We start from the raw sequence: 26,330 nt of genomic DNA, 5'->3' as shown, positions 1-26,330 counted from the left end.
AGGGCATAGTTTTTCTTAGAAGAATGTTTTTCATGTCATGAAAACTCTATTCCTCATATTGCTCTCTTCCTCATACTGCCTTTTGGAGCAGGAGAACAAGAGAGACCTATTAGGCTGGTTTTGGGTTCGTGGCTTGGTTTTATTTTTATTCAATTGCTGTGCTTTAAATCATGCCTTTTTTATATGTCTTCATGAAGTGGCCTGGCACAAGCACATATTTTAGTGTTTTATCACTCAGGCTTTCTTTCAGTTAACTTCTGTGTTCTTATGTAATTCCTCTCTTTAACAAGTAAAATGGGAATGAACTCTGTACACAGAGCCAGGCATTTTCTTCAGTATTGTGTTGAACAGCAACTACTACAGGTGGAGAAGAAGACCTGGGCTTGTTCAAGGGAAGATGGAGTGCACTATTCAAAGGGGAGTGGGATCAGAGGGAGAAACAAGTGGCAGTAGACAATACTAGGTTTAGGTTACTTTGAAAAATACAGGATAATTTGGTCCTTGTGGGAAAGGACAGAGAGACAGAAAGAAGAGAAACCAAAGGGGGTGAGAAGAAGAGAAGTTGATAAAAGCACTATATCCATTACAAAGTGGACGGGCACTATATGGGAGCAATAGGAATAATATTCAGGTGTCCCTATTAATGCCAAATTGCTTATAAGATTTTGATGCAAAGAGTAGGGCTCCCCCATAGTGGTAGTCCCTAATCTAAATTTTACATAACATGTCTGCATACAAGCTAATTCATATTTGTCGTGAATGGAGGTGCAAAAACTATGTAGCAGTAGAACACTTTGTAAAGAGTTACTTACACTTGAATTTGCATCCCTGAGTGAAATGCTGTTGGTCTGACTCTAGAGCTGAAGGAACTCAGAGTCCTCTGGTGGTCTGAAAGTCTGTATATTAAAAAAAAATATGAGTAACGTATATACTTTCATAATATTTATACAGCTGTAAGAGTTTTACTTTACTTAAAAATTTCAGCAACTGCATGTTATACAGAAATATTTCCATCAGCCTTTTGAACAACGAACTTAAGATCATGTGAATCTTAGCCCAAAGCCCATGCACATAACACATGTTGCATTGTGAGTTGATAGATCTGAACACCCGTTCCTTATTATTACCTTTATTTTTTCTTTCTGAAGAATATTTTCTTTTCTGCCTTAAAACTGATATGATAAGCAGATCAATTGCATCAATCTGTATTCCTGAAAGGTAGAACAGACATATATTGTAGCTGCAGATGTTATAAAAGTTTGACAAAAAAATCTCATAACTCCTGTAGTGTTCAAGGTCATAGAAAAAAAAAGATTCTCACATACAGCAGGAACTTCGTTTTAACCTGTGAGTCATAAAATAGAAGCTGTAAAACAAGTCTGTGAAATATAGTAGAAGAATATTAGTTGTTTTCAACTGACAATTCATTTTGTAGGTAGTGAAGTAGACACAACTCTGTATCACCAGTCATTCCTTTGGAGAGAGAAAGTGTATGGTCAGCATAGTCTAATGCCTTTTTATGTGGAAAGGTTTTTATTCCATTAGTAGAGTAGCTTGTTGAAATAATAAAATATGTACTCTTCACCTCTTATTTTCATTTCCTGATGTATGATAGCTTGAACTGCTGTTGAGTAAAATTTGCAGCAAATGTTCTTCCTTGTTCTCATTTGATATAGTTCACACTCCATTAACATCCTGATAGAAGGACGTTACTGCCTAACTTTTCGTTTTCTTGTACCTCTGAGATGACTTTGGGATACCATACTGCAACTGCAGAAAATCACACAGATTTTAGATAATGTCAGTGCAGTGGGATGAATTCTGCAGTGGTACTCAGACTCAAAATAAATTTAATAATCATATTCTGAATTATTTTGTTTAATTTTTTTTCATAGACTTCAGCTGAATTTATCATATTGTGCACAAATTTACTGAAGCAGTCACACTGGGAACGCCTCTCTCGTTCTGGCAAATATTTTGATTAAGCATATCTGCAGCACCTTATTTAAATAAAATTATTTCACATTGGAAAAAAAATCATTTGTTCATGACATTGAAAGAGAAAGGTGGTTTTTGTAAAAACAGAGTTTACTTTTTCTATTTCAGGTTGATTATTTATTTTTCAGATAAAGCATTCTTTTACATGTGTCTGTAGTCATTTCTTCATCACAGATAATATAAAAGTGATGCTTTTATTTGAAAAATTGTCTCTTATACAGGTAGGACAAAGCTAGACTTTGTAAGTCATCTGATGGAGGGGAGATACTGAATACAGGATTAGTCTGAATACAAACAAATGTTAAAGAGGTAAAGATCTAAAGACAGATACCAAAAGACCTGTCTGGGTGGAAAAGATAAGGCGTTATAGATCACCTTAATGAGTGTTTCTGCTGAAATTCAGAATTCAAGTGCCTAAAATTGGCACCAAGAAATGCTGAATGCTTCCCATTACTTTTAACTGAAATGAAAATAGAACTTCTTTTGTTGTCTGACAGGGTTGTGTTTATCAATCTGAATACATGGCCTGTCAGAAACAATAAGTATTTGCAGATTCCTTTGAGGTCACTGGGAGTTGAGGGATAAGCAACTTTTAAATCTACCCTGAGTGTCTGTGACAGAGTCCATGAGCCTTGGGGCAGGTGGCACAAGGAAAGGGTTAATTAAACAAACCTCTGCGGATCTTATTCTTATCTGAGGATCTGCAGGGGTATTGGGCTGGATCTGTGAGTGTCTGTGACTCTCTCCAGTCTCTGTCAAGAGAAACAGAGGACAGGGATTAAAATGAGGCTAGAAGAACCCAGCTATTAATGGGAAGACTAAGATCAAGCAAACTTAGGGACAGTGGTGGTCACATTTGGATGATCTTATTTAACTTAGTCTTTCAGTTGGCATCGCTCTGTTATACAATAAGAAGGAGCTTGGCATCTGCAGAAGAGTGTTCCACAGCATCACACTGGCCATCAGATTATACTTTACTGCTTTGATTCCTCTGTGATTTGTGTACTCTAAGACCAGCTGCATGTGCTCAGAGGAGGCTTGAACTGATGCTGTTCTGACCTACTATTCTTGTCCTGTTTTTCTAACTGACTTTGTCACAGAGGCTGCAGGCCAGAACCAAATTTTCTCCTTATCACCAGTTTGATTTCAAAGCAACATGTATTTTATCTGCAGAACAAACCATAGAATAAGGGAAACCCCTTGGTGATGTACCTGTCCTATTAAAATGTTTGAGTGTGGGTAATGTAAGCAGGTTTTGCCCAAAGGTATGACTTCTGCGATACCTCAGCAATAAACAGTATTGGTAAGAGCTGCTGGCTTCTAAGATTAAGAGTGGGGAAAATAAGGAGACTGTAAGTTATATTTTGCTTTGTTAATAAATGTTTTCATTTCAATTTTTCTTAAAACATTCCTTTCTAGGATTTGTATTTTGGATTCCTAATGCCATTTTACAACAAGCAATTCTTAATTAGATTTGTGAGTCCTTAAAATCAGATACCAGTATTTTTGGTAGAAAAAACATGAGGTATTTTTTGCCTGTGATCTAAGCTAGAGTTGAAGTTGATATATCTAAAGACTGACCCGAGTCAACCCTAGTGGGAATAAATCAGAAGGTTCTGATACAGGCTCTGTGTCAGATGGTGCTCAAGATCTCCTAACTGTGTAAATCAGAAGCCTTAGAAGTCTCAGCTCATGCTAGCAGCCATGTGAAGGGTTGCTGAGATTGTCTCAGCACCTCACAGGGCACTGTAGCCTTCAATTAAATGTTTTCTTGGCACCTTTCTAAATCTGCCCAGCATGAGGCACTGCATAGGGAGGAGAATTCCTGCATCTGTCTTCTTGATTGTGTTTTTGTTCCTCTTTGGTCAGTTCAGAAAACCAAGATTTTGCAAACTTGCGGTGTTTTGACTTGTGTCAGTTTTTCATCCTCATTCCTTAGAAAACAGCCAAACATGCTGCAGCAGTATGGCAGCCCTTCACTCAGGTGCTGGGAAAGCTGAGATTTGTCACTGCACACAGCGTGCCTGCGCGTGCTGGGGGAGCGTGTCCCCAGCCGGGTGCCCTGAACACGCGACTCGCGGCGTGACCACTCATGACATACTCTGTAAGGCCCTTGAAAGGCTGTGGAGAGTGGAAGAAAGCCTTTATTTGACCTCAGGGTTGTGACTGAGCCATTAGATAAGAATTTGGTTTCATCTTGGACTACAGGTAAGCTGCAATTTTTGGTAATATACAGACATTGTGTGAAACTTCTGAAGAAGATAATGGGTCATCCAGACACTTTTAACTGATTTAGGGCTTGTCATTATCTTAGATTTCTGTGCACTTCATAGGATTTCATAAGAAATAGCAGGTGATGTCCTGATTTTTTAAAAGAAACCTTATGAAAGATCAGGAGATGTGGCAGACCACCAATTTGAGCTGATTGCATCAAGTAAAACCTCAGTACTTGTTATAGCAAATTTCATTCCATATATACCATACTGCACTTGATTTTGTAAGTCTGGAAATTTTACTTTTTCATATGTACCCATGAAGGAAAATAAGTTATTTGTGCTCTTTGACAGCCTGCTGTAGTTTCAACACTTGCAGCTAACTTACAGTTCATGTTTTCTTCATGACTTGAAATGTTTCATGTTACATCTGCTTTCTTGCTCTCCTTTGTGTTTTGCTTGTCTGCTGTAGGTAAAATTCTTTCAGTTTTATCTGGTGTGATCTTTTAGGAAGCTTCAGTCTCTTAGTAAACAAAAAACATTTAATTCAATTTGGATGAAAATTCTTTTTACTCTAATTTTTGTATAATGCATGCATTGCATTTTTACTCCTGGAATTTCTGAAATATGACAGATATGATACTGTCTAGAAATTATAGCTATCAAGCAAACAGCTTCAAAGTGAACAGAGCTCAAAACTCTATAAGTTTTGAGTCCTGCTAATGAAATAATCCTGGGGAAGCATCAGTCTCCATGAGGGGCTTTACTTCTGTCTTTCAGGACACCTCAGGAAGTTTGCTGTTCTTTCTGTACCAGCTCAAGTAACTTTCACTTGCTTGCAAATCCTTGCCTGGAAGTTGACAATCCCTGACTTGCTCCTGTCTGACTGTGCATTTTCAGGAGTGGCACTGTGTCATGACTCACCTGTTCTGCCCCAGCAGTGTCATCAGTTTTCATCAGAGCATTGGAGTCAAAATAGGACTAGTTTGGTTCAAACTGAAGATCACCTGTTTCCCCAACCTTCCCATATGGTATTTATTGTGCAAAAGGGTTTAAATGGCCATCTATGTAAGATGTTGCTGAGCAGCCACGTGGATTATGTCAAGCCTCTAGGAAAACGGCAATTAATAATGCTGAAAAAGGAAGTGTGGGCTTTGTGATTGAAGGCAGCTGTTTAGTGGGGGAACATAATCCTGGGCACGGCTTGTAGGGGCTGAGCCTTGCTCTGCTTTGTCAGCATGGCCTCTGTGCCAGCTCACTGTGGAACAGCAGCAATGTTCATGCCAAGCCGTGGTGCTAAGCTTGCAGAGTGTTTCTGTTTTTAGTGTTATCCTAATGGCCTGGTGAAAGGGGTTGCATGTGAAGTAACAAGAAGTGGTTATCCCACAGCCACAGAGGTTTTGTGCAGCATTCTGCGTAGAATGCCACAAACTATATCCAAATTCTGTTTCACTGTATTTTTGTGCAAATGTGCGTGTTTCATAAGAATAAATGAGTGACAGTGTTCAAAATAATATTTTTCTGTTACCTTTTAAAATATCTTACATATAGTCTTGCATGATTTTCAATTTACTGCAGAATTTAAGAGTCTGGAAGAAAACTGGTGTCTTTGTAGAATAGAGTGGACTATTTTCAATTGAGAGGGACCAACAATGATCATGCAGTTTCAGCTGACTGACCAATTCAGGGCTCACCAAAAGTTAAAACATTGTCCAAATGCCTCCTAAACACTGACAGGCTTGGGCCACCTAATGTTTCGTGGTTTGCTTTGAAGGTCAGGTCTGGGTCTGACTTGGAGGAAGGAGAAAAGTAGGTCTTGCTTTTAAGCAGTCAGCAATTACCCTGTGAAGTATGGGTAATGTAAAACTTGACACTTACAAAGGCAACAACATAGTTATATATTGATTTGTTGTTCAAATGTTCAAAAGCCCTCTGAGTGAGAGGACTATAATGCTCTTCCTTCTTGCCCTAATCAACCTTGGATCTTGCATGCAGTTTTTAAGTCACATCTGGTTGTTTCGGCTGATTCCAAGGTAGGAAATTTGACAATGTGTGTCATGCTTGCAGTTTAATGTGAGAAAGAAGTAAATAATTTCAATTTGTTCTTAATAATTTTTCTTTTTTCATTTGTTTGTTTCTTTTGTTTGTTGGTTTGATTTTTGTTTAACTTTAAAGTTTTATGATATGATAATCATATTCACCACATTTTCACTAATGTCAGATATATACCAATATAATGTGTGCTTTGAAACCTTCTTATACTAGATAGTTCAACATGGCATTTGTAAAACTTGCAGAGTCTAACCACTGAACACACAAGTGTTCAAAGCCCTTGTGCTTCCATGCTGCTGGCAAAATAAGAAAAGCTCTTGAATAAATTCTATAGAGAACTACTGTTTTAAGGAAGGTTCTCTTGTGGTTCTATGAAAAAATATTCGACATAGTATAGAAGCTGTATCTAAGTTAACATGTTTGAGTTCCATTTTAAACTTTTCAAAAACCTGCACATTTTATGAGTTCTGGGATACAGCTATTTCCATCTCAATAACAATTTTTGTCTCACAATCAAAAACAAGTGCATAAAAAAGGAAAGTTTGGACAGTCCAATCCAAATCACGCTTTCAGCTTAAAAACCTGTTCCATCCACTGAAAAGCTAAAGCCACAAACACGCCAATCTGTTGGTCACCTGGTATCTAAACCCGGGATAAGCTGTGTAGTAGGAGACTAATACCCTTCTGAAAATACACTAATATGCAATGGAAAATCTGATTTTAGAAAAAAATAGACATACTGTAATGTAAAATTAGTTTAAGTGCAGTTTTATTTTATATGTAGTTCATAAGATATTGATGTTCTTTTTTAAACTCTGATTCGCTAAGTTAGACTATGCATAAGACTCTCATCTAACATCATTTTATCAGGTGCTGGACCAAAGAAGGAAAGCAGCAATCTTAAATCAATGTACTTAAAATGGACACCAAATAGTTTGTTCTCTTAATGAGAGGATTTATGTTTTTTTCCTTAGTGCATAAAATTCATTTCCTCTTTGACATGTTTGAATTTACAGTCTAGCCTCGAAATACCGCTGAAAACACTGTGTAAAGAGCTTTTTCTGGGCAGTGCTCAGTTGCTCATCCTCTCTCTACATCTTGCCTCAAGTTTTCATGCTGATTATTATACTAGCTCCATTAAATGCTTATTTCTTGGGTCACCAGTTGAAATGAAAAAAAATCGTAATCATAACTTTTTAATTTGGACATTTGACTCCAGCAATGATGGAGTCAAATGTCCAAATGAAAGAGTGGTTTGTGTGTATGCAGAGACAGCAGTGTCCTAGATCCCCCAGGCAGGGACACGACTGAGAGGCTGAGAGGAGGAATCCATGCCCCCACTCAGCACTCACGAAAGCTCACCCGGGCATTGCCCAGCTCGGTGCCTCCAGCCCGGGCACACCAGGAGCAGAGCGCCCCGGAGGCTCTGGAGCTGCAGCAGCTGCCCTGGGGAAAGCTGCAGGAGCAGGGCTGGCTCACATGGGGTCAGAGGCTCCTTGGGGCACCTTGCAGCCCTTCAGGTCACAGTGAGGAGGTGACTGCTGCTTGTGTGTGGTGAGGGGCTGGAGACAACAGACAGAAATCAGAATGAGGGAGATTCAGAGTAGATATCCCAAAAATATTTTCCATCCAAGGAGGGTGAAGCAGCGGCACAGGTTGCCCTGGGAGGTTGTGTAGGCTTCATCCATGGAGGCTTTCAAAGCCTGAGCAGCTTGGTCTGACCTTGCATCTGCTCCAGGGTCAGCAGGAGGTTTTCCTAGGGGAAGGATTTCCCACAACTTCTGTCTTGGTGCTCTGCTCTTTGGTGGGGATTCAAGTTAACTTCTTCTCCTCTGTGCCTTTAGCATCCCAGCTCCTTGCCAGGTCTCCTGCACCACTGGTCCCAAACCCTTTTGCAGCTGCCATGGTGAGATGCTGGCTGCACTTTTGCAGTGCAGGCTTTCCTGAATAGTCTCCACATATCTTCCACAATCCACTGTGCTTTTCTTTAAGACTCCAAGTCCAAGTTACGTGTTATCTTAAACGCTGCTTCAGAGCTTTAAAGTGTACATAGAGTGAACTTAAATGCAGAGACATGAGACATTTTCTTATCTTTTCTTGATGTGTTGCTGTGATACAGCAATGACATAACTGGCTAAACACAAGTAACTTCCACAAAACGAAGAACATCTCTAGCATCTAACATGTTCCTGCCAGCACTGGTACCATCAAAGATTTCTATTGCTTTTTACTGAGTTTGAAGTTAATGAAAATGTAATGAGCTGTAATTAAGGACTGAAGGAATTGAAGATGCTTTATCAAAGTTTCCAGATTCTGCTTGGTGAATAACAGTAATTGACAAATGCAAACATATTGATTTATCCTTTATCCTAATTGCTATTCTGTAAGTGGAATGGGCATTTCTTCCTCAAATTAATAAAATACTTTTTTGAGGGTTTAATTAACCATTCTTTAAATTCTTCATTCATCTAAAATTAACCTTCTGTGACAATTATGCACCTTAAAAAAATTCCTTTTATGTAACATAATCTATAGAGGTACACACTGGCTTGGCAACCTACTTTTAGCTTGCAAAAGGGAAGATTTATGGCTGGAAAACACCAACTGCACCTGTTGTTTTTGCTGAACAAATCACCCTGAAGTACACCATCTTTCCAACCTGCCACTACATCATTTGTATTGCTAGGAAAGTGGGTTTTTTTCTGCATTGGTGGTATATATTTTTCAGAGATGAGTAAAACCACACAGTTACCCAAAGTCTAACTGGTATGTTTATGATTTTACTACAGTTTTATGAATCATTGGTAAAATAACACCCTTTGATTAATGAATAATATTAGCTATAAAGAAAAGTGGCTTAGATAAGATTTCAGGATGTGGTGGTTTTAACCTCTCACAGAGTAAATCTGAAATTTGTGCATTGCAGATTGCATGTCTCCGTTAGCACACTGTTGAAATTTGACTTTGTGTTCTTCATAGTAACCAAAATAAAAAGATTAGCCAATTATAAACTTTCTGGAAATAATGGATGGTAATCACAGCTGTGGTCAGAAAGGGTCCAGGGGATCACATTTGTGTGTCACCTGAGCACAGATTTAAGTGAATTTTATGCTGACTTCCTCAGGCCCCGAGGCTTGTTCAGGGCTGTGCTGCAGAGTGAAAAGACGGATGAAGGGGTCCCTTCCCTAATGCTCTGTCAGGCATTTGGAAAGGGGAGTCAAAGCTGCTCCACAAAGAAAACCCTCAGGGCAGCTCCCTGCAATCATGAGAGCAGGTAGATGGACATATTTCTTGCATTCCACAGCCCATTTCTGTAACAACTGATCATCATATATTCTCACCTACTTGAAAATATGCCTAATGTAGTAGAAAGGTGATAGGTGGCAGAATTTCCTCCCCTTTTTATCTTAATCTCTTTCCTCTTCTCTGACCCGAATTGCCTCTTGGTCTCCACCAGGTTCCCTCACCATCACATGTCCAGTGCATCTGGTGGATGATATTAGGCTGCAAACTGCAAGGCTTTCTTTTTGACACACTTTGTAATGTATTTAGGACAGTAAAGCTTGATGCTCTATCGAATAAATGTAGATAACCACCAGTCTGGTGGCTGAACTAGAGGTGGAACCAAGGCTAATGTAGGCTATAACAGTTGCTGTAAAATAAGTCATAGTTCACCTAAAAATTATAGGATTAAATCCTGAATCTGGACCAGACTCATATGGTTAGGTTCCACCAAATTAGAATTACCTGTGAAATTACCTTTGAGTGTAGAACTCTAAATACATGGTTTTAATAACTAGAATGAGATTGTTGTTATTAAAAGATATGTGACTGTGATGTTTTTAGCTGCAAAATAGACTGAAATAGAGGTAGTCCCTGCTAGTGGAAGAAGATGGCTAATTTGTGCTGCAGAAAGCTGTGGAAGCTTGGAAGGAAAAGTTTAGGCTAAAAATGTCCAAAACATTGTTAAGCAAAGAAATATTTTTCCTTTTTTTTTCTGTTTTCATGTAATAGTGCTCTTTGAAAGTGTTAAGATATGTGACATACTTGGCAGGTGACTGGTAATGGGATTATTTTATTCAATGGAAGACATAGCTTTATGTGAAATATATATTAAGGTCTCATTTTTAAACCTGAAAAGTGTTACTTGCTTAAAGCTACTTTTATGGTCACTGTCTCCATTTTCACCATGTTTTATGGCTGTTAGCATTGCAGAGTTTTTATATTTAAAGGAGAAGGCAGTAGTTTTCTTTAGTTTTATACATTATCTGGGAGTTATTTGAATTGCAAAACTTCATTTTGTCATGGGAGTAAATAACTTACAAACTTGTCTTTAAAGTCCAGCAAAGATTTAAAAGCTCCATTTAATTCTAATGTTAAATATGGAATCCTATATTTCCCCTTCAAGGAGTCTTTATTGAGGTAAGAAACCTGATTTTTTTGATCCAAGTTATTCCAGTCTTTCCCCCTACAGACCCTTTCATTGAAAGGCATTTTAAGGACTATTAAAATGAGGGACATCATGAAGGCTTGCTCTCAGAATTTGTAACATTAATTTTTAATAGCTTCTGAATTATTCTGTTTATTTTATGGTTCATATAATAACATGGTTGCATTTCAGTAGAAGGAATTCAGGTCAGACTGGCTGAAATCTCCCTGACAGCAGACTGGTACCCATTAAAAGCACGGGAGGTCTTAGCAGAGGGGAATTACTCTTCTTCTTCTTCTTTTCTCCTATTTTATTTCTGTCTCTCTTTGCATGTGTTTTTAGGTACATGCCTGCCTGTTCTTTATGTAGCAATCCTTGTAATATCAATTTTATTTTAACGCTTTTGGATCAAACAGAAATATATTGAAATCAAAGTTTTACTTTATTTGATTAATGCATTAGTACAAATGAAGCAACCTTGAACTAAGACTCTACATTTTTTACATCTTTTAGTCATTACAGCAAACCAATATAGCATTAAAAACAGTCAGATCAGAGCACACTTCTTGGTAGAATGTAGTAAATAATGTGATTCTTGGGAAAGAGAATATATATTCAAAACATTTTACCAATGTAACATGGTTCTAGGCAGAACTGCTGGTCATGAAGTATTCTCTTTATTTTAGCTTGTGCTAAACTATTTTTAAATGGCTATTGACCTTTTTTAAAGATTTTACATTTATATATTGTACTTGGCGTGGTCATCAGTTTAGTTTTCCATTCAGAAAACAGGTTTGGGTTCTTAATAACGTACTTCATAGGCCCCTATTTTTATTGATAGGGTTATTAGTTATTTCCAAGATTTTTTTTGGTTGGAAAGACTAATATTTCTGATCTCTTTGCTTCATTGCCATCTGCTATTGTCTGCTGTTTGATCACTGCATTAGATTTTCCCTTTGTGTTCCTGATGAACAATGTCTGATGATGGAGGTTGGAGGATCCATCAGGGTAACCTGGATACCACCCCAAAATCTGCCAGAAATAAAGGACACAACAGTAGCTGCATTCCTAAAGCATGCTACATACTGCAATCTCCTCACTCTTAAGTGCTAGTAACTGAGACCATTTGTTGTCATTTATATAAATAAGGTAATAAATAATCAAATATGAAAAGCAGGACATCAAGTAATCTGCATAAAATCTCCAGATTTCAGAACATTTAGTCTCTATAAGTATGGGCAGATTGTAACCAAGAAATATCTTTCCAGATGGCTTGAGCGGGTGAGGATGCAATGGCTGTGCTTTTCAGAGGAGTAGTGGTAAATTCAGACTACCTGAACTATTATCTATAGCTACAGAAACACAATAAATTGAGTTGCAGATTTTTTATTGTTGTTTAACAAAAATGTTCATCTCTCCAGAGCTGCTCAGACAGCAAGGAATCAACCAGCTGACTTTTTATAGACAGTTTACTCAAACCCATGCAGTCAACATTATAGGGCACTTCTTGTTATCTCACTGTAAGGACAGTGTAAGTGACAGAAAGGATCAAATTCAGCACCAGTCACTTGAAATTCTCACACAGGAAAGAACCTTGTGTATCATATAAGTTGCACTGTGTAAGTAAAATTGTGCAAAAATTAAAGCTTGCTGTACTCTGATGATGCACATTTTAAACAGGACTTAGAAGAAAAAGTATTTTTTTCCTTTTCTGTGATGGCCAAAACCACACAAAAATCACAGACAGCTGATCAGATTAGCTTCTTGAAATATTCATTTATGGATGTCTGAAAAATATTGTGCCTCACAAGTGAAAAAATACATTTTATATTCTGTGGTTCACTAAATCATCACTCCCAGGTCTACTCCTGAGAAAAGACAGTGGATCGGTGGAACACTCTGTGTGTGTGTCTGCAGTTTAGATGGTGCTGACTAATTATTTTGCTTTTAAAAAAGCTCCCAAATGAATGTTGTTGTAATACCTGACTATAAAGGGTTCTATATCTGCTTACTTCCCTTTGGCTTTCCATAGACCTGTGGAGATTTTTTTTTTACATCCCAAATCTGTAGTGGAAAAAGACTGTGGTAGTCCAGCCAAGACTGCCTGATCTATGGCTGCCCTACAGAGATATTCCTTCTCACTACCATCCTCAAAGGATGACCATTGTCTTCCCGTTGTCCTCTTTTCTTTGTAGTTTGCTCCTCCTTAATGAGAGCAGCCACTGCAGCACACATACCCAGGTGCTGCTGATGGAGCCTTGCTGGATGAGGAATAGTTAAAATACTTCATGTGGGACATGAGTGAATTGCCCTCATGCCTGAAGTTTGTTCTCCTTTCATTCATTTTGTGCTTACTTTTCTTACCAACTTTTCCGCCCTGTGTGGATGATGCAGAACTTCATGATGAAAGTGGAATGTTGAAACAATGAAAAGGACTTAGCTGTGCCTTGACCACATGCACAGGATTCTGTCAGTCAAGGATTGTGTTTGTGTCTCCTGGCATATCCAATCTGCTCTTGCTTCCTACCTATTTCCTCTTCTCTTCATTCTAAGAATTCACTCAAAACATCATGAGAGGTTGATTTTCCATAAGGCACATTTTATCTTTTGTAAAGCTTTAAGCTCTCTGTGTTGTATTTTTGATGTGTTAGAGCTCTTCTAAAGGTTATTCTTCTATTAAGAGGTGGTCATTTGAAAACTATAATTCAAAAATCTAGAGAAGGCTGCAATTATGCTAAAACAAATTAGCACCTAACATTTTAAACTAACATTTTCTTCAGAGTAAAATGTCAGTGTAGTGTTACAAATTCTTTCTCTCCCTCCCCTATTTATATATATATATATACTTATATATTTATATGTTTATATGTTTATATGTTTATATATTTATATATAATAAAGACTAAGCCATTCATAGTTTCACTTACATAATTTCAGAAGAGACTTTGAAAGTTGGACACTTTTCTCTTTTATGAAAAACTACTAATGCTATAAATTCAGCAAAAGATAATTTTGTGCACACTTTTAAATGCTTTAAGAATCTCATGTGAAATAACTGCAGATGTGGAAAGCAGTATTCACATGTTACTTAACAATGAAGGAATAATAGCGATGATCTGCTGTGATTTATAGCTAATGGGAATTCCTTTAAGAACATATTGAGCCTAAGTTCTTATTTGATTTGATTAAAAGATCAGAACAAGCGAAAAAGCTTTGAACCAAGACTGTAGAGATTTTAGCACTTCTGGTTATCACAGCCAAGCAGTATAACACCAAGAAGAGCCAAATCACAGAATACTTTGCTAGAGTTTAGCAATAATTTAAATATGGCATAAATATTTGAATTTTGTATTCTTTTGTGAGTGGCTTATATATAGAAAAAGGTAACATTCTGGGGAAAAAAAGTATTTGTGATGACTTGCATGGACAGTTGTTCACAGTTGATTGTTCTGTCTGGAATTACTTAGTGATTAACTCATCTCATCAGGATGAAGTACCCGGGCCTGCTATCAGAGCTGGCATCAATTGAAAATCTTAGCAACAATCTTGGCAAGCATTGCAAACATGAAAGGCTGTGTTTTCACACACTTTCCCCATTGCTTTGTTCTTCAGATGGTGCACCCTTTGGTATCTGCACTTACCTGTGTCTGAGTGTGCTTGGGCTCCTGTAACCCTTCAGGCAGGGAAGGGAACCAAGGGCAATTGTCAAAAAGCATCCTGAGGACACCAGGTGAGGGACAGTAGTGCTGTACCTGTATTGCTTTAGAAAAACCATAACCTTGATATGGTTCTGTCTTTACAAACACTTCAATAGTAAGCCACAGACCTGTGTACTCAGGCAAACCAGGACTTTGAAGGCCTTAGAACAAAAGCAAAATATAAGATGCAGAAGTGATAAAATAATAAAGAAAATTCACTTTGCCCTTACTGATGGTATTTCTGGGTTTGTGGCAGAATAAGGTATTTAGATTCTACAGCTGTAAATGCTTTTATCTTTAAGAAAGTTTTTGCTATGGTTTAATTTTCTAAATTTTGAATAAAAGGAAACATAGTAGACCTGAAGGATTTTTTTCTGAGTTAGGTTTGGGGTTTTTTTAAGACTTGGAACTGAGATTAAATTTTTATGGCTGTGTAGTAAATCTCTGGAACAGAATTTCCCGATATAAATGACAACACTGCTTTAATTATAGAATCTTCCAGGCAGCTATTGTATTGGAGCAGGATCCTTAACAGACTTTCCTTTTGAAGACCATATTCAAGAGTAACAGGACTTGCCATAAATACAGCTTGCTTTCTGTTGGAGGAGTTCACTTATCTTTGAAGGAATGACTAGGTTCCTTTTGCATGGTTTCTTTTCCCAGCAATAATGTCTTCAGATTGGACAGAAATGTTTTAAAATGGGTCTCAATATATTGAATGTGAAACATCTTCCATACTATGCAACTATTTCACAAATTATATATAGAGAAATAAAGCACTGGTACATAGTTCTAAAAAAGCTTTAACATCTGCAAAATTAACTTGTCACTAATTTTGCATGCTTCAGTTACTGGAAAATGTAGCTCTCTGAAGCACCAAGCTTTTTTTTTTTATTATTACATTACATACCTATCAGTGACTTGCATCTGAAATTGTTTTCATCACTGATCTTGTTCTTTTGGTGCCTATACATTTATTTCTCATTTCATGCTGAAAATGTTATGCCATCTGCTTACTTGCGTAATTTTGTAAAGAGAAGACTTCATTAATTTGCAGTTTTAACTTCTGCACCTGCAACTTCCATTTACTGGTGTAGCAGTTGTTGCCTGTCAGTAGTTTAGAAAGAGTCTGCTGAAGCTGAAATATTTCTGTGTACGTGCCTTTCTGTCTTTAGATACTTGCAGGCCAAAATCTGGGGGAGGATTTGGTAGGCTGAGAAAACACCACATCCTGAACTGTAAAGCATCAGCTCCCAATTTTTCCTGGTTCACATGCAAGGGATCCTCTCCTCTCCCTAGCTCTTTGTGTGCAAATGTAAACTAGAATTCCATAGTTGCCCAAAAAAGGAAATTTCAAGCTTTGCAAATGATCTGTTTGGATTAATAACATCTATAGTCACGTTCTTTTATCCCAGAGGGCACAAACATTTCTGAAGTTAATAGCAGTATCATAACCTATCTAATATGCTATGGTAAAAATGCCTTCTGTTTGCTAACACTTAACAAATTCTTGTTGTCATATTTCAGCAGCAATTTATTTTCTAGGCTGGAAAGAGGAGAGGTTAGTTTTAAAACTAAAAGAGCAATGTTTTAAACAGTGTATGGCTTTCTAAAAATGTTACTTGTTTACTTATAGATGTGATTATTCAAAAGCAAAGACTGCACTGTTGGTCCCTTAATACTAATTTCTGCTGTGTGAGGCTGTGACGGAGTTTATTCATTGACCCAAAGCACTAGAAAACTTCCTACAGCACTTTATGAAAACCTGACAAACTGAACTGCTTTTTGCTTTATGGTAAGTTACACCAGTGTGATATCTCTTCCTAGCTGAAGTTGGCTGTCTGAAATCTGAGGGAAAAGGGGCTGGGTTTATTTTGACCTTTTTGTTTGGGGTATTTTTTGTTTGTTTATTTTTTTGTTTTGTGGGTTTGTTTTGGGCTTTTTAGTTCAAAAGAGTAGCTTGGGGTTTCAAAAAGCCTGAGAGCTGATGAAAGACTTGCCCCCTGGGGAACTTCAATAAGAACCTGTGGTGAAGAAGGAGGGATTGGCAGGAAAGGACCTGCCCCACAGCTGGGAGGAGCCCAAGCCTCCAGGGCAGCTGGGCTGGGGGGAGAGGACCTGTGCAGGTGGGTGATGGGGAGCTGGCAGCAGCCCTGGGCTGCACTCCCATGTATGCACTCATTTACTGTGTCTACATCCAGCCTGAAACACAGGCAGCTAAGCAGCCTCAGCCTATGTTCTGGAATGGTTTATTTCAGGGTTTGGGGGGATTTTGGGGTGGAGTTTATTTGGTGTTTTGGGTTTTTGGGGGATTTTTTTTTTTAATGGTTTGATGCTGATAGCTGGAATCATCAGCTTCACATCTCAGAGCCTTTAAAACAAACAAAGAAAGAGAACATTTTTTGGGGAAAACTGTGCCATAGACTGCAGGAAGCTAAAAGGGATGAATGAGTGGAGAAGAAGCAAATCCTCCCAGAATTGGCAGTCAGGCAAGGGATAGTTTAATTGCTGGGACTTTGGAGAAAGGTTGGACATCTACTGTTGGACAGATTAAAAGATATTTAAGCTTCCAGATTATAAATAGCCTCTGAATAAGTTTGATAATACAGAATGACAAAGCTCTGTGGGGTGGGAAGGCACTTCTGGACATTGCCTAGTCCAACCCCCAGCTCAGGCAGGCTCTGCTACAGCAGGCAGGTCAGGGCTGTGCCTGGCTGGGTGTTGCTTGTCTCCAAAGATGGAGACTTCATGTCCTCCCTGTTCAACTTGTGCCAGTGTCTGACCACCTTCACTCTATAAAAAGCCTTAAATGCTTTTTCCCCCCTGTGTTTCAATTTGTGCTCATTGTCACTTGTCCTGCTGCTGAACAGCCCAGCTCCCTCCCCTTTTATCCCCACATCAGATGTTCATGGATTAGATGCCTCCTCCAGGCTGAGCAGGCACAGCTGTCCCAGCCTCTCCTCACATGACACAGTGCCATCAGACACTGAGATATTACTGGAAATGGTCATCTTTGACTGGAGTATTCCAGGAATTTCCCGTGTTTGAGGAACGTGTTTGACTCACCCCGTTTCTGCAGGGCTGTGTCTCTGCTGTGAGGAAAAAAGCTTTCTTGTCAAAACCAGGATGTCGCTGTTCTCTTTCAGTGCAGAAGTGTCACCTTAGCATCCAAATGGACAACTTAGGACCTTTCCTATCAAAAGCTGATGGATGGAGCTCCCTTTCCTCATCTTTTTAGCTACATTTAGAGAGAGCCTTAGGAAAATCTTGAATTCACAATGTCTTTTCTTCACTTAGAAATGATTTTATCTTGCAGGTAACATCACCATCTAGTTAGATTCTCCTTCACAGATGAGGTAATTCTTTCCACGAGCAACATGTGATAAGGATGCTTAGTTTGGGTGAATGTGTAATGTACAGCAATCTCAGTTGGATTTTGCTTTAGCAGTAGTGATTCAAAAACTGAAATACTATTTTTGTTGTCACTCAGGACTTGATTTTATCTCACAATTGTTCTGTGTTTTGCAGAATTAAAATATGTCTTTGTAGTGTCAGAGGCATTATTATCATGGCTTAAAAATGCTTCTTAAGCATACAGCATTTTTTTCTGCTTGTGCAATGAGAAATCATAGTGGAAGATATTAAAAATTACAGTTGATCAAAAAGTCCAAGATCTTGAGAGGGAATGACAGTACTTCTTAGGCTCAGTACAACTGAGCTGTCACATACATACTGGGTTTCACATTTTCTCTTCCTTCTTCACTCATTCTTTACCCCAGTTACATGATTAACTCTCCATTCATCATCCTATTTCACCCGTTTCTGTTCTTCATTGTCTTCTGCACGACCTGCTGTGCCTGAGCACTGCTAATGAGCCCAGTTATTCTCATGCCCCTCAGATCTCTCCTTGTGAGTGGAAATCTTCCCACTCAGAGTTCCTTCTGTCTTGATAGTATAATATGCAGAATAATATCATGGCAAGGCTTGCTGTATTGCATTTAATCTGGCTCATTCTTGATGGGGCAACAAAGTAAAAGACACCATGCTTTATAGAGAAGGCATAAACAATTATCTATTTAATGTAGGACTCCTGGAAACAATATAGAAATAACTTGCAAAAATATTTTACAGCATTGTACAATTGCCATCTCAGAAAATGAGGAATGGCTGTAATAATTAAGTCATGTTTTGCTCACTTTTTGCTTATTAAGTATTTCTCCTAAATATCTATTAGTGCTTTAGCTTGTGTAATATTGATTTGCTTATGTTTGTTCTAGTTTTGAAATAAAATGGACCCTCATATTCTATTAGAAATGCAGCATACTGGTTGCCTGGGATATTGAGAAATACATTTTAAAATACAGCATTTTACTGTTGCTGTAGCTGTGATGTTTTCTTTTGTTTGCACTGTGTTGTTTTTCTTTAGAAGTTGTTTCCAAAATTACGGTGAATGGAATTTTCTTTTCATGTAACCAAATGCTCTTTGTCTTGGCAGCATTCACAAGCACGGAGCTGGCAGAGGAAGTTAGGCAGGATTTGCCTGGGCATTTTCAAAGAAGAGCACCCAGGAACTGAGATTTGAAATAATGTAGCCTGAGGTCAGGAATTTTTTCTTTAGAGAGTCAGTAAAGAACATGATTATCTGTAGTGTGCAAGAGCCAGGGGTTTTCTAGATATATATGTACCATTGAAATAGCAAAGTATAGTAGGCAATATTCTGTACAGTGTTGCTTCCTAAACAATGCCAGTTAATAATAAGGGATTTGGGCCATTTTTCAAAGAGAGATGATACTTGCTGTCAATCCTTCCTTTCTTTTGGTGAGTTAGATAATACAGTTCTAGGAGAATATGCATCATTTAATCCAATTTGAGCTTGCACTGTGCTTAACTCAAAGACAAATGTGTTCTTGACATCAGGCATTTACCATGTAGCAGTGAAGCAGTGTGGTTTTGGCGCACTGCGAGGAAATCTGCTGAAACAAGAAAGTGTTTGTTTGAGCGAGAGGGCTGGGAGGGGAGCGTGGGAGGGTCCCACATGCAGAGGTAACCCCATGCCTGGCTGGTTTTTCACGCTGTACCTGCGTAGGTGGAGCATTCCCCTTGTGCCAAGGTGCTCCTCAGTGCACACCCGGAGCTCGAGGCAGTCCCTGGAAAAGCTTCTGCTCCCCACAGCGTGGCTGGGGCTCAGCACCAGGACAGAGTCCTCTGTTTTACCCCAGCACACATTTGCATTCCACAGGTCTGGGAGACTGCGTGACCACCCAATGCTTGGTGTTTAAAACTGATCAGGCTGGCAGCACAGCACTTCACATCCAGCTGCGCTGCGCACACAAACTCCCCAGCCTCTGTGCTGGAAAGTCAGCTGCGAAGGATTTTTTTTAGAGATTGCTTTTGGAGCAGGTACATTCCTGCACAGGCAGGATGTCCAAACCCTCTCGCTTGGCTCGACCTGTGTCGGCTAATACAGCTCCTAAATCGCCTTTGTCTAGGAAAGAAGATTTTAACAGCCGATCACGAAAAATTAGGCTAGGTGAAAAGATTTTGAGAGCTGGCAGCGAAGGAAACCTGGTTAAACAGCATCAACAAGAGCAGGTGGAAATCACAGAAAGGCTTGTGCCACGGAGGGCTCCTTTCCTGAAAGGTAACTGGTAATTTCATGCTGCAAAAAAAAAATAGTCAAATGCATTTGCAATCATTGTGCTTTTAATAAACCCCAAGCATCAATTATGGTATAATAGGGGGGTATATGGGTGTATGTGTGTGTGTGTTGTTTCCAAACAACAGATTCTTGCACATAAAGCATTTGTTTTGAAAATAAAAGGGCTCAAAAGATTTTTGTTGTTCAATTTTGGCTGGGTGCTGTGTACAAGCTAAAAATGTTGAGCTGTCAAAATGGTAAATCAAAATCTTTTACAGTCTAAATGTGCCACTGTATTGGGAAGCTTTATTTGAAATAATGATTTGAAGTGTGAGAATGTGAGAAAGAATAAATAGGGAAAAATAAAGGGAAAATAGACATCAGTGCAGGCACAGAATCTTTAAACCCTGCAAGTAAAACTCTTCTTTGTGGGTCCTAACAAGGCAGCTGCAACTATTTCTTGTATAAAAGCTAAACAGATCAAGTGTATTTGGAAAGGCTTATATACTTTCAGAATGCAAACAAATGTGGAGGATAATATAAGATTACAATCTACTTTCACTGATCTGTTGAGCAATGGGCTGCAAGAGCACTGCCTCTTTTTAACTTAGTTTTTGTGACAGTACTCCTTAGAACTGCATTTAAAAGTAGCCATTTAATCTGCATGGTGTAAAATGAGGGTAAATTGCCATTCTATCTGGAAATAAAAGTAGTACTATTCTAATTGTAGTCTTTATAGAGTTTATAGTTAAATATGAACAAGAAGTAGAATCCCTTCAGTACAGAATATAAATTACTGTCCCTTCATCCTAAATCCATAGGAAAAAGAAGTGTAGATTATAGACCTTTGTAACTTGAAACTACTTTTATTTCACACACATGGCATCCAAGGTCACAGTTTTTATTCCCACCCGAATAAGGTTTAAAAGATTTTTTTTTTCCTGCAGTATGATTTTTATTATTTCACAAAGAAGGGAAAAGTGATGACACCTAGTCTTACTCAGGGAGATGGATGATCTGATTGTTTCTACAAAGGAAACTGTGTTTGAAGCACTTTATTAATGGCAGAAGAGACCAAATAGAAAAGCTGGAGGTGGGAGGGCTTAAATTACTGGTCTCACTTACAGAACCTCTTGCTTATTTAGCAATGTAATGTGGAAACTCCTTTTTGATCTTAAGATGTATTGCAGGCAAGTAAAACCTTTATTCCAAAAAAACCCAGATGTACAATTCCTTATGCCCTGGTAACCAATATTTATTGATTTTATAGTAAATTATGTTTCTCAGTCAAGTTTTTAAAATTTGAAAACTTTCATAGAAAATCCTGTAACAGTATGTTTTTCACCAAGTTAAAGTTTTTTAAACAGCAGTTTATTTCCTTTGTATTTTCTCATTTATTTGGTGCATTGAGAAAAGGAAATCATGCAGGATTTACAGAACAAACAGTGTATCCTTTTAAGGGATATGATTACTGTGGCACTCTCTGTTCCTTTATCACTTTACTCACTTTATCAAAATGTTGTTTGACTATGTAATGCTTTACAACTTCAAGCAAAGGTTGCACTCACTGCTTAGAGTTTAGGTGAAATTTCTAAAAAGGGAAATCTAGTGTATATCAGTAGTGCTGCAACATGGCTCTTGCTTTTAGTATTTATAGATTACACTTACTGCCTTCTTGAGCATGAATTAAACCCTGTTAAGTACTGGCTTTCTGCATTGGGATGGTTGTTTTAATTTAGGCAAGATGTTACTGTGAGTTGTTTTTGTAAGAGACGTTGAAGAACAAATATTGATACTTCTGAAGAGAGCATACTATAAGGGTGATGGAAATGCAGAGTGTGGGTTTTTTTCTCTGGAAATGGGACTGGCTGGATGACCCCAAATAAATTCCAAACACTGGCCAAAGTGATTTGAAAGATGTTTTGTGGGAAGCAGATACAGACCTGGGTGGTGGAAGGACAGCAGATATGGCAGAAGCCAAAAGAAACATAGAAGCCACAAGGCAGGGCCCTGGGGCAAGGCTGAGTAATACAAGAGAGCACGAGCAGCAGCCAAGGTGGTTATGTGGTCTTGAAGTGGTAAAGAGAAAAGTGGAAAAGGTGGCAGAGGGCAGGTATAAGCTAAGTGAGATGGCTAAAGTAGGAAGCATAGTGAGGGGAGGCAGAAAGCTCCTGTGGGAAGAAGACTGAGGCTTGGAGGAGAAAAAAAAAATGGTGAAGGAGGAATGGCTTTTAGGTGGATCAAAGGGGATGGAATGGAGTAGTGGGAGCACGAGGCTCTGTTATGTGGGGACTGGGGTCCTAAACAGCCTGACATGGAAGAGGAGTTTGACTAAATTTCATTTTTGTGTCATGTCAGTGAAACCTCATAGTTGTGTGTATGTGCTATTCCTTAAAGGCCTGGTCTGTGCAAGGAGATCAAGCTGGCTTGTCTGGAGTAGTTTTTACTGTTGAATTTTACATGGGCAACACAATGCTATTTCTGGTATCTTTGAAAGTTTTCAATTAATACCAAAGAGAGAACATGCATGAGTGTTGCTAACAGACAGCAATCCACCAAGCTCAGTGTATCACAGATAGGAAATAAAAAATTGTGGCTGTAATTTTAATGGGACTGTAAAGCACAATGACTCATTTTAATTACATTATATGTTGGGGGTGTTTTCTACAGGATTCTTGCCCTGCATTGTGCAAGATGAGTTGTGGTTAACTGAGAAGTTGGGTTCTATTAGCAGGGGGCAGCTTGAGGCAGAGACAAAAGCAGGTAAAGCCATTAAAGGTCCGAGTGGCCACTGAGGTCTGTGTGGCAGAGACAGACATACTGCTTCAGCTTTCACAAGGGAATGCTGGCTGTATGGATTTGGTTTTTGGTTTAGTTGCTGGATGTGCGAATCTGAGACCATGAGTTCTGATTTGCAGAGCTGAAACCACATAACAGTAACTGAAGTCAGTGTCAGCTGCAATTTTATTGCATGAAGTACTGTCTAATGCAGAGGACTCAAGAAGGTCATCTTGTACTTACCTGTTACTCTTCATCTGAATTTAATGGACAACTTTGACCATAATTTCTCTGGATGCCAGGTTCATCTTGCTAAAAGAGAAAGGAAGGAGTAAGATAAAATTCTTATTTTATAATGAGGAGTACTTAGACCCAGGCTACAAAATTTGTTGCTTGGTCTTCAGGTCAAGAGTGGGAAATAGGCTTGCAGAGATAGTCTGAGTTTTGGCTTTCCCACCTGGTGAAGGACTTTCTTTGCAAATGAAACAATATTTAAGGATTTGCTGGTTTAAATAAAAATGGAGATAGGTAAACCTTTCTCTTTTAATTTTCACTTTCATGTCTGAATCAATTAAAATAGGATTTTTTTCACCTCTGGGATATGTTACTGATTGGAAAACTTTATGAATTTCTGTTACCTGTACTTTCCTCCAAGAAAAGCAGAGAACATAGTAATGTTTGTCTTTTCAATTTCCTTTCTCTGTGCCCTTTTATTGAGTTCTGATATTTGCCTTATTACTTGGCTTCACATTGCTTCACTTTGCTTTATTTTTCACTCTATTTTTCTCCATTACAGTTTCCTCCCTGGTTTCTCCTCTGCCCTTTACTTTGCAGTTCATGATGATTGGAATGCAAGGCCAATACTTTTAGTCTAAACCTTTTGTTATCTCATATACAGTTGGATCCAAAACTAGACAAAACCTGTTTGTTCCATCCCTAGTTATTAGAAGAGGGCCAAAGGACTTTGGGGATATAGTGGGATTCATAACCATGGTCTCTTCATGCAAAGCAAGCAATAATAGCACCATAGAAAGTGGAATAAATTACATTTTCCCTATTTTGTTTTTATTACAAACTCCAATGACCATATAACCCATATGTGTATTACTAATTACCTCCAAGAACATTATGGTTTTTAAATAGATATAGAATAATGGCCAAAGTTTGGAAATTATTCTGTCTGACATTTGAGTAATATCTATGGAATGTTTAAGGCTGAGAACTTTATTTGTCAGGAGCTTCTCTTTCACAGCATTTCCTGACAGGGATGTACCTACAAATACAGAACACATGTAAGACTAGGGGTTTGCCATCCAAGGAAGTTCATTATTAAAAGAATAGCAAAGCAAAGAATGTTAGTATTTAGCCTACAGTATTTTTGTTTCCTCTACAACTGTTTTAGATTCATGAGGGCAGAGAAGACAGACCTTATATATACAGTACTTGTATATAAAAATGTTCATTATCTCACAAATTTAATGCTAATTTTACTGTCTTTGTCTTTTAGAGTAGTCTGAAAAACTATAGTGAAACTAGGGTTAGTATTGGATGTGCAACATAATACAATTAATGGTTCAAAATTTCAAAGCTTGAGACATAGCTTTGATAACATATATGGAGTATATTGTTTCATTTTAGTATATTAGTATTAGAAATAGAGAAGTAACATGGGCCATTAGATTACAAAATAAATCTAGACAAAAAATTCAAGCTGGAAAGGAGCATTATTTAAGATAACTCTTGGAATTTATAGTTGCAATGTAGAAGCAGAGACCAGGCATGAAACAGTAGACATTCTTTCAATTGCCTACATGAACATTTATTTCTATAGCTGCTGAAGGATGACTTCACCTGGAGGATGAATAGGGCAGCTGAACATCCCCCTTCCAGTCAAGATTATGCAGTATATAAAGTGGATTTATGGTTATTGAAAACTGAATATCTGGACATTTGTTTAGGTAAAGAATAATTGGCCTACCGCTGTTCTTATTTGCTGTGAGATCGGGACTCAGACCCAAGCATAAAATATACTTTAGCTATTTTTTAAGCATGATTTCCTCCAAAAATTGGTCATGTCAAATATATCTGGCAGGCTTTCTTTCATTGGTAACCTTTTTACCCATTATCTGAATTTGTGCAATTATGATGGAGAGGTAAGGGTCTCAATAATACTGCATTTCTATGATATACTGTATACACTGAGCTGTATGGGATACGCTGTTCTCTACCTGTCAAACAGTACATGTCTATATTTTTCTATAATACTGTGGAAAATTGCTGGCTAGATGGAGAAGGAAGACCTGATTGATATTGTGTTCAGGAAAGAGCTGCAGTGTGTGCTCAACTCTTGAACATCAGAGAGTTCATATGTGGGTGACACCTCATAAAAGCCATACCCAAGGGACAAGCTTGGGTTGGAGCTCACAGCTCCCATAATTCACTAGTGGAGAAAATTCAGATTATGGATGAGATTGCATGAATTCTGATGTCAATATTTGGAAATAGAATGTATACTGCAGCCTAAGTATAATTCAGTTTACCAAGTCAGTAGTCAATTCCAAATAAAAATAAAAGCTGCTTTGGAAACCAAGTTACAGTAGTTGCCTTGCTTACAGAACTATTTTTCAATTGAAAAAAGTATATCCACTTTAAAAGTTCTTCCTCTGGGACCTGGCAGGAAAAGGAGGAGAGCTCTATACATCCCCTTGGGAAGCTCAGGATCTTTTGTTTGTTTTGCTGTTAAGGCATGAAGGATGAGCAAAAACTTCACCAGTTCTCTCCACAGCTCTAAAAAAGCTTAAACTATATAGATGAAGGAATTTTGGAGAGGTTACAATTTTGGGGGAAATTAAGTAATTATTTTAATAATTTTTGAATGTTCATTTTTCCTTAAATTATGTATTTTTAAAATCTGTCGGAAGTTTTGAAGTCTAGATTAAATTAAGGGAACTAATAGATGTCACAGATTATAGGTATTCAAATGTTCCTCACTGGATTCTTGCTCTGTAAAGCAACATATCAATATCACTTTCACATCTTTAGGATGTAGGTATGCATTTTATACAGAGTATATAACTTTTCATGTGTATACAAAATCTGTAACAGTGTAAGAATGTCACCTAAGTAACATGACTTAATTGGAACCATAGTATTTCAGTATTAGAGATTTCAGTAGGTGTCAGACAAACAGTACCACACAAATCTGAACTAATTTAGCAAAATTTGAATGAGAAGGCTCAGAAATATTGGTCCTACAGTCAAAATCCCCTCAAGCCTGACTGTTTCTGTGAAACAGTTTTTTTTCCTATCCAGAAGTGACCCTAATAATACAGGGTGTATAGTTTTTGAGCGTACCCTTTTATCAAAACAAGAGCTAGTGTGTTTTGAATTGAAAGTATGACTTTCAGATTTATCCATGTATTTAATGTTGTGGATATTCTAGTAGGTTAAAAAGTTACTTGTGAGTTCTGTGTTAGTTTATTTGTATGATGTCAAGACAGAAGTTTTTCTACAGATGAGAGGTT

The 26,330-nt window shown here is 38.0% G+C and overlaps 1 protein-coding gene across 21 annotated transcripts in view; it reads left to right on the top strand.

The window, feature by feature from the left end:
• Positions 1-26,330, top strand: part of KIAA1217 (KIAA1217 ortholog) — a 355,093-nt gene that overhangs the window by 108,653 nt on the left and 220,110 nt on the right. For 2 of the 21 annotated variants that reach the window (XR_012054474.1, XM_072925440.1), the window contains exon 1: positions 17,479-20,031. The exons of 7 other annotated variants lie outside the window; for them this stretch is intronic. Coding sequence is in view for 13 of the 14 variants with exons in the window: in XM_072925440.1 (XP_072781541.1) it covers positions 19,812-20,031 (220 nt within the window). In the remaining variant the exon portion in view is untranslated. Of the gene's footprint in view, positions 1-17,478; positions 20,032-26,330 lie in introns of those variants that run through there. 12 more of the 21 variants (XM_041714203.2, XM_072925447.1, XM_072925426.1 and 9 more) reach the window with 11 other exon arrangements.

This window comes from Taeniopygia guttata, chromosome 2, assembly GCF_048771995.1.
Source record: "Taeniopygia guttata chromosome 2, bTaeGut7.mat, whole genome shotgun sequence".
NCBI lineage: Eukaryota > Metazoa > Chordata > Aves > Passeriformes > Estrildidae > Taeniopygia > Taeniopygia guttata.
This window is presented reverse-complemented; position numbering and strand designations above follow the sequence as displayed.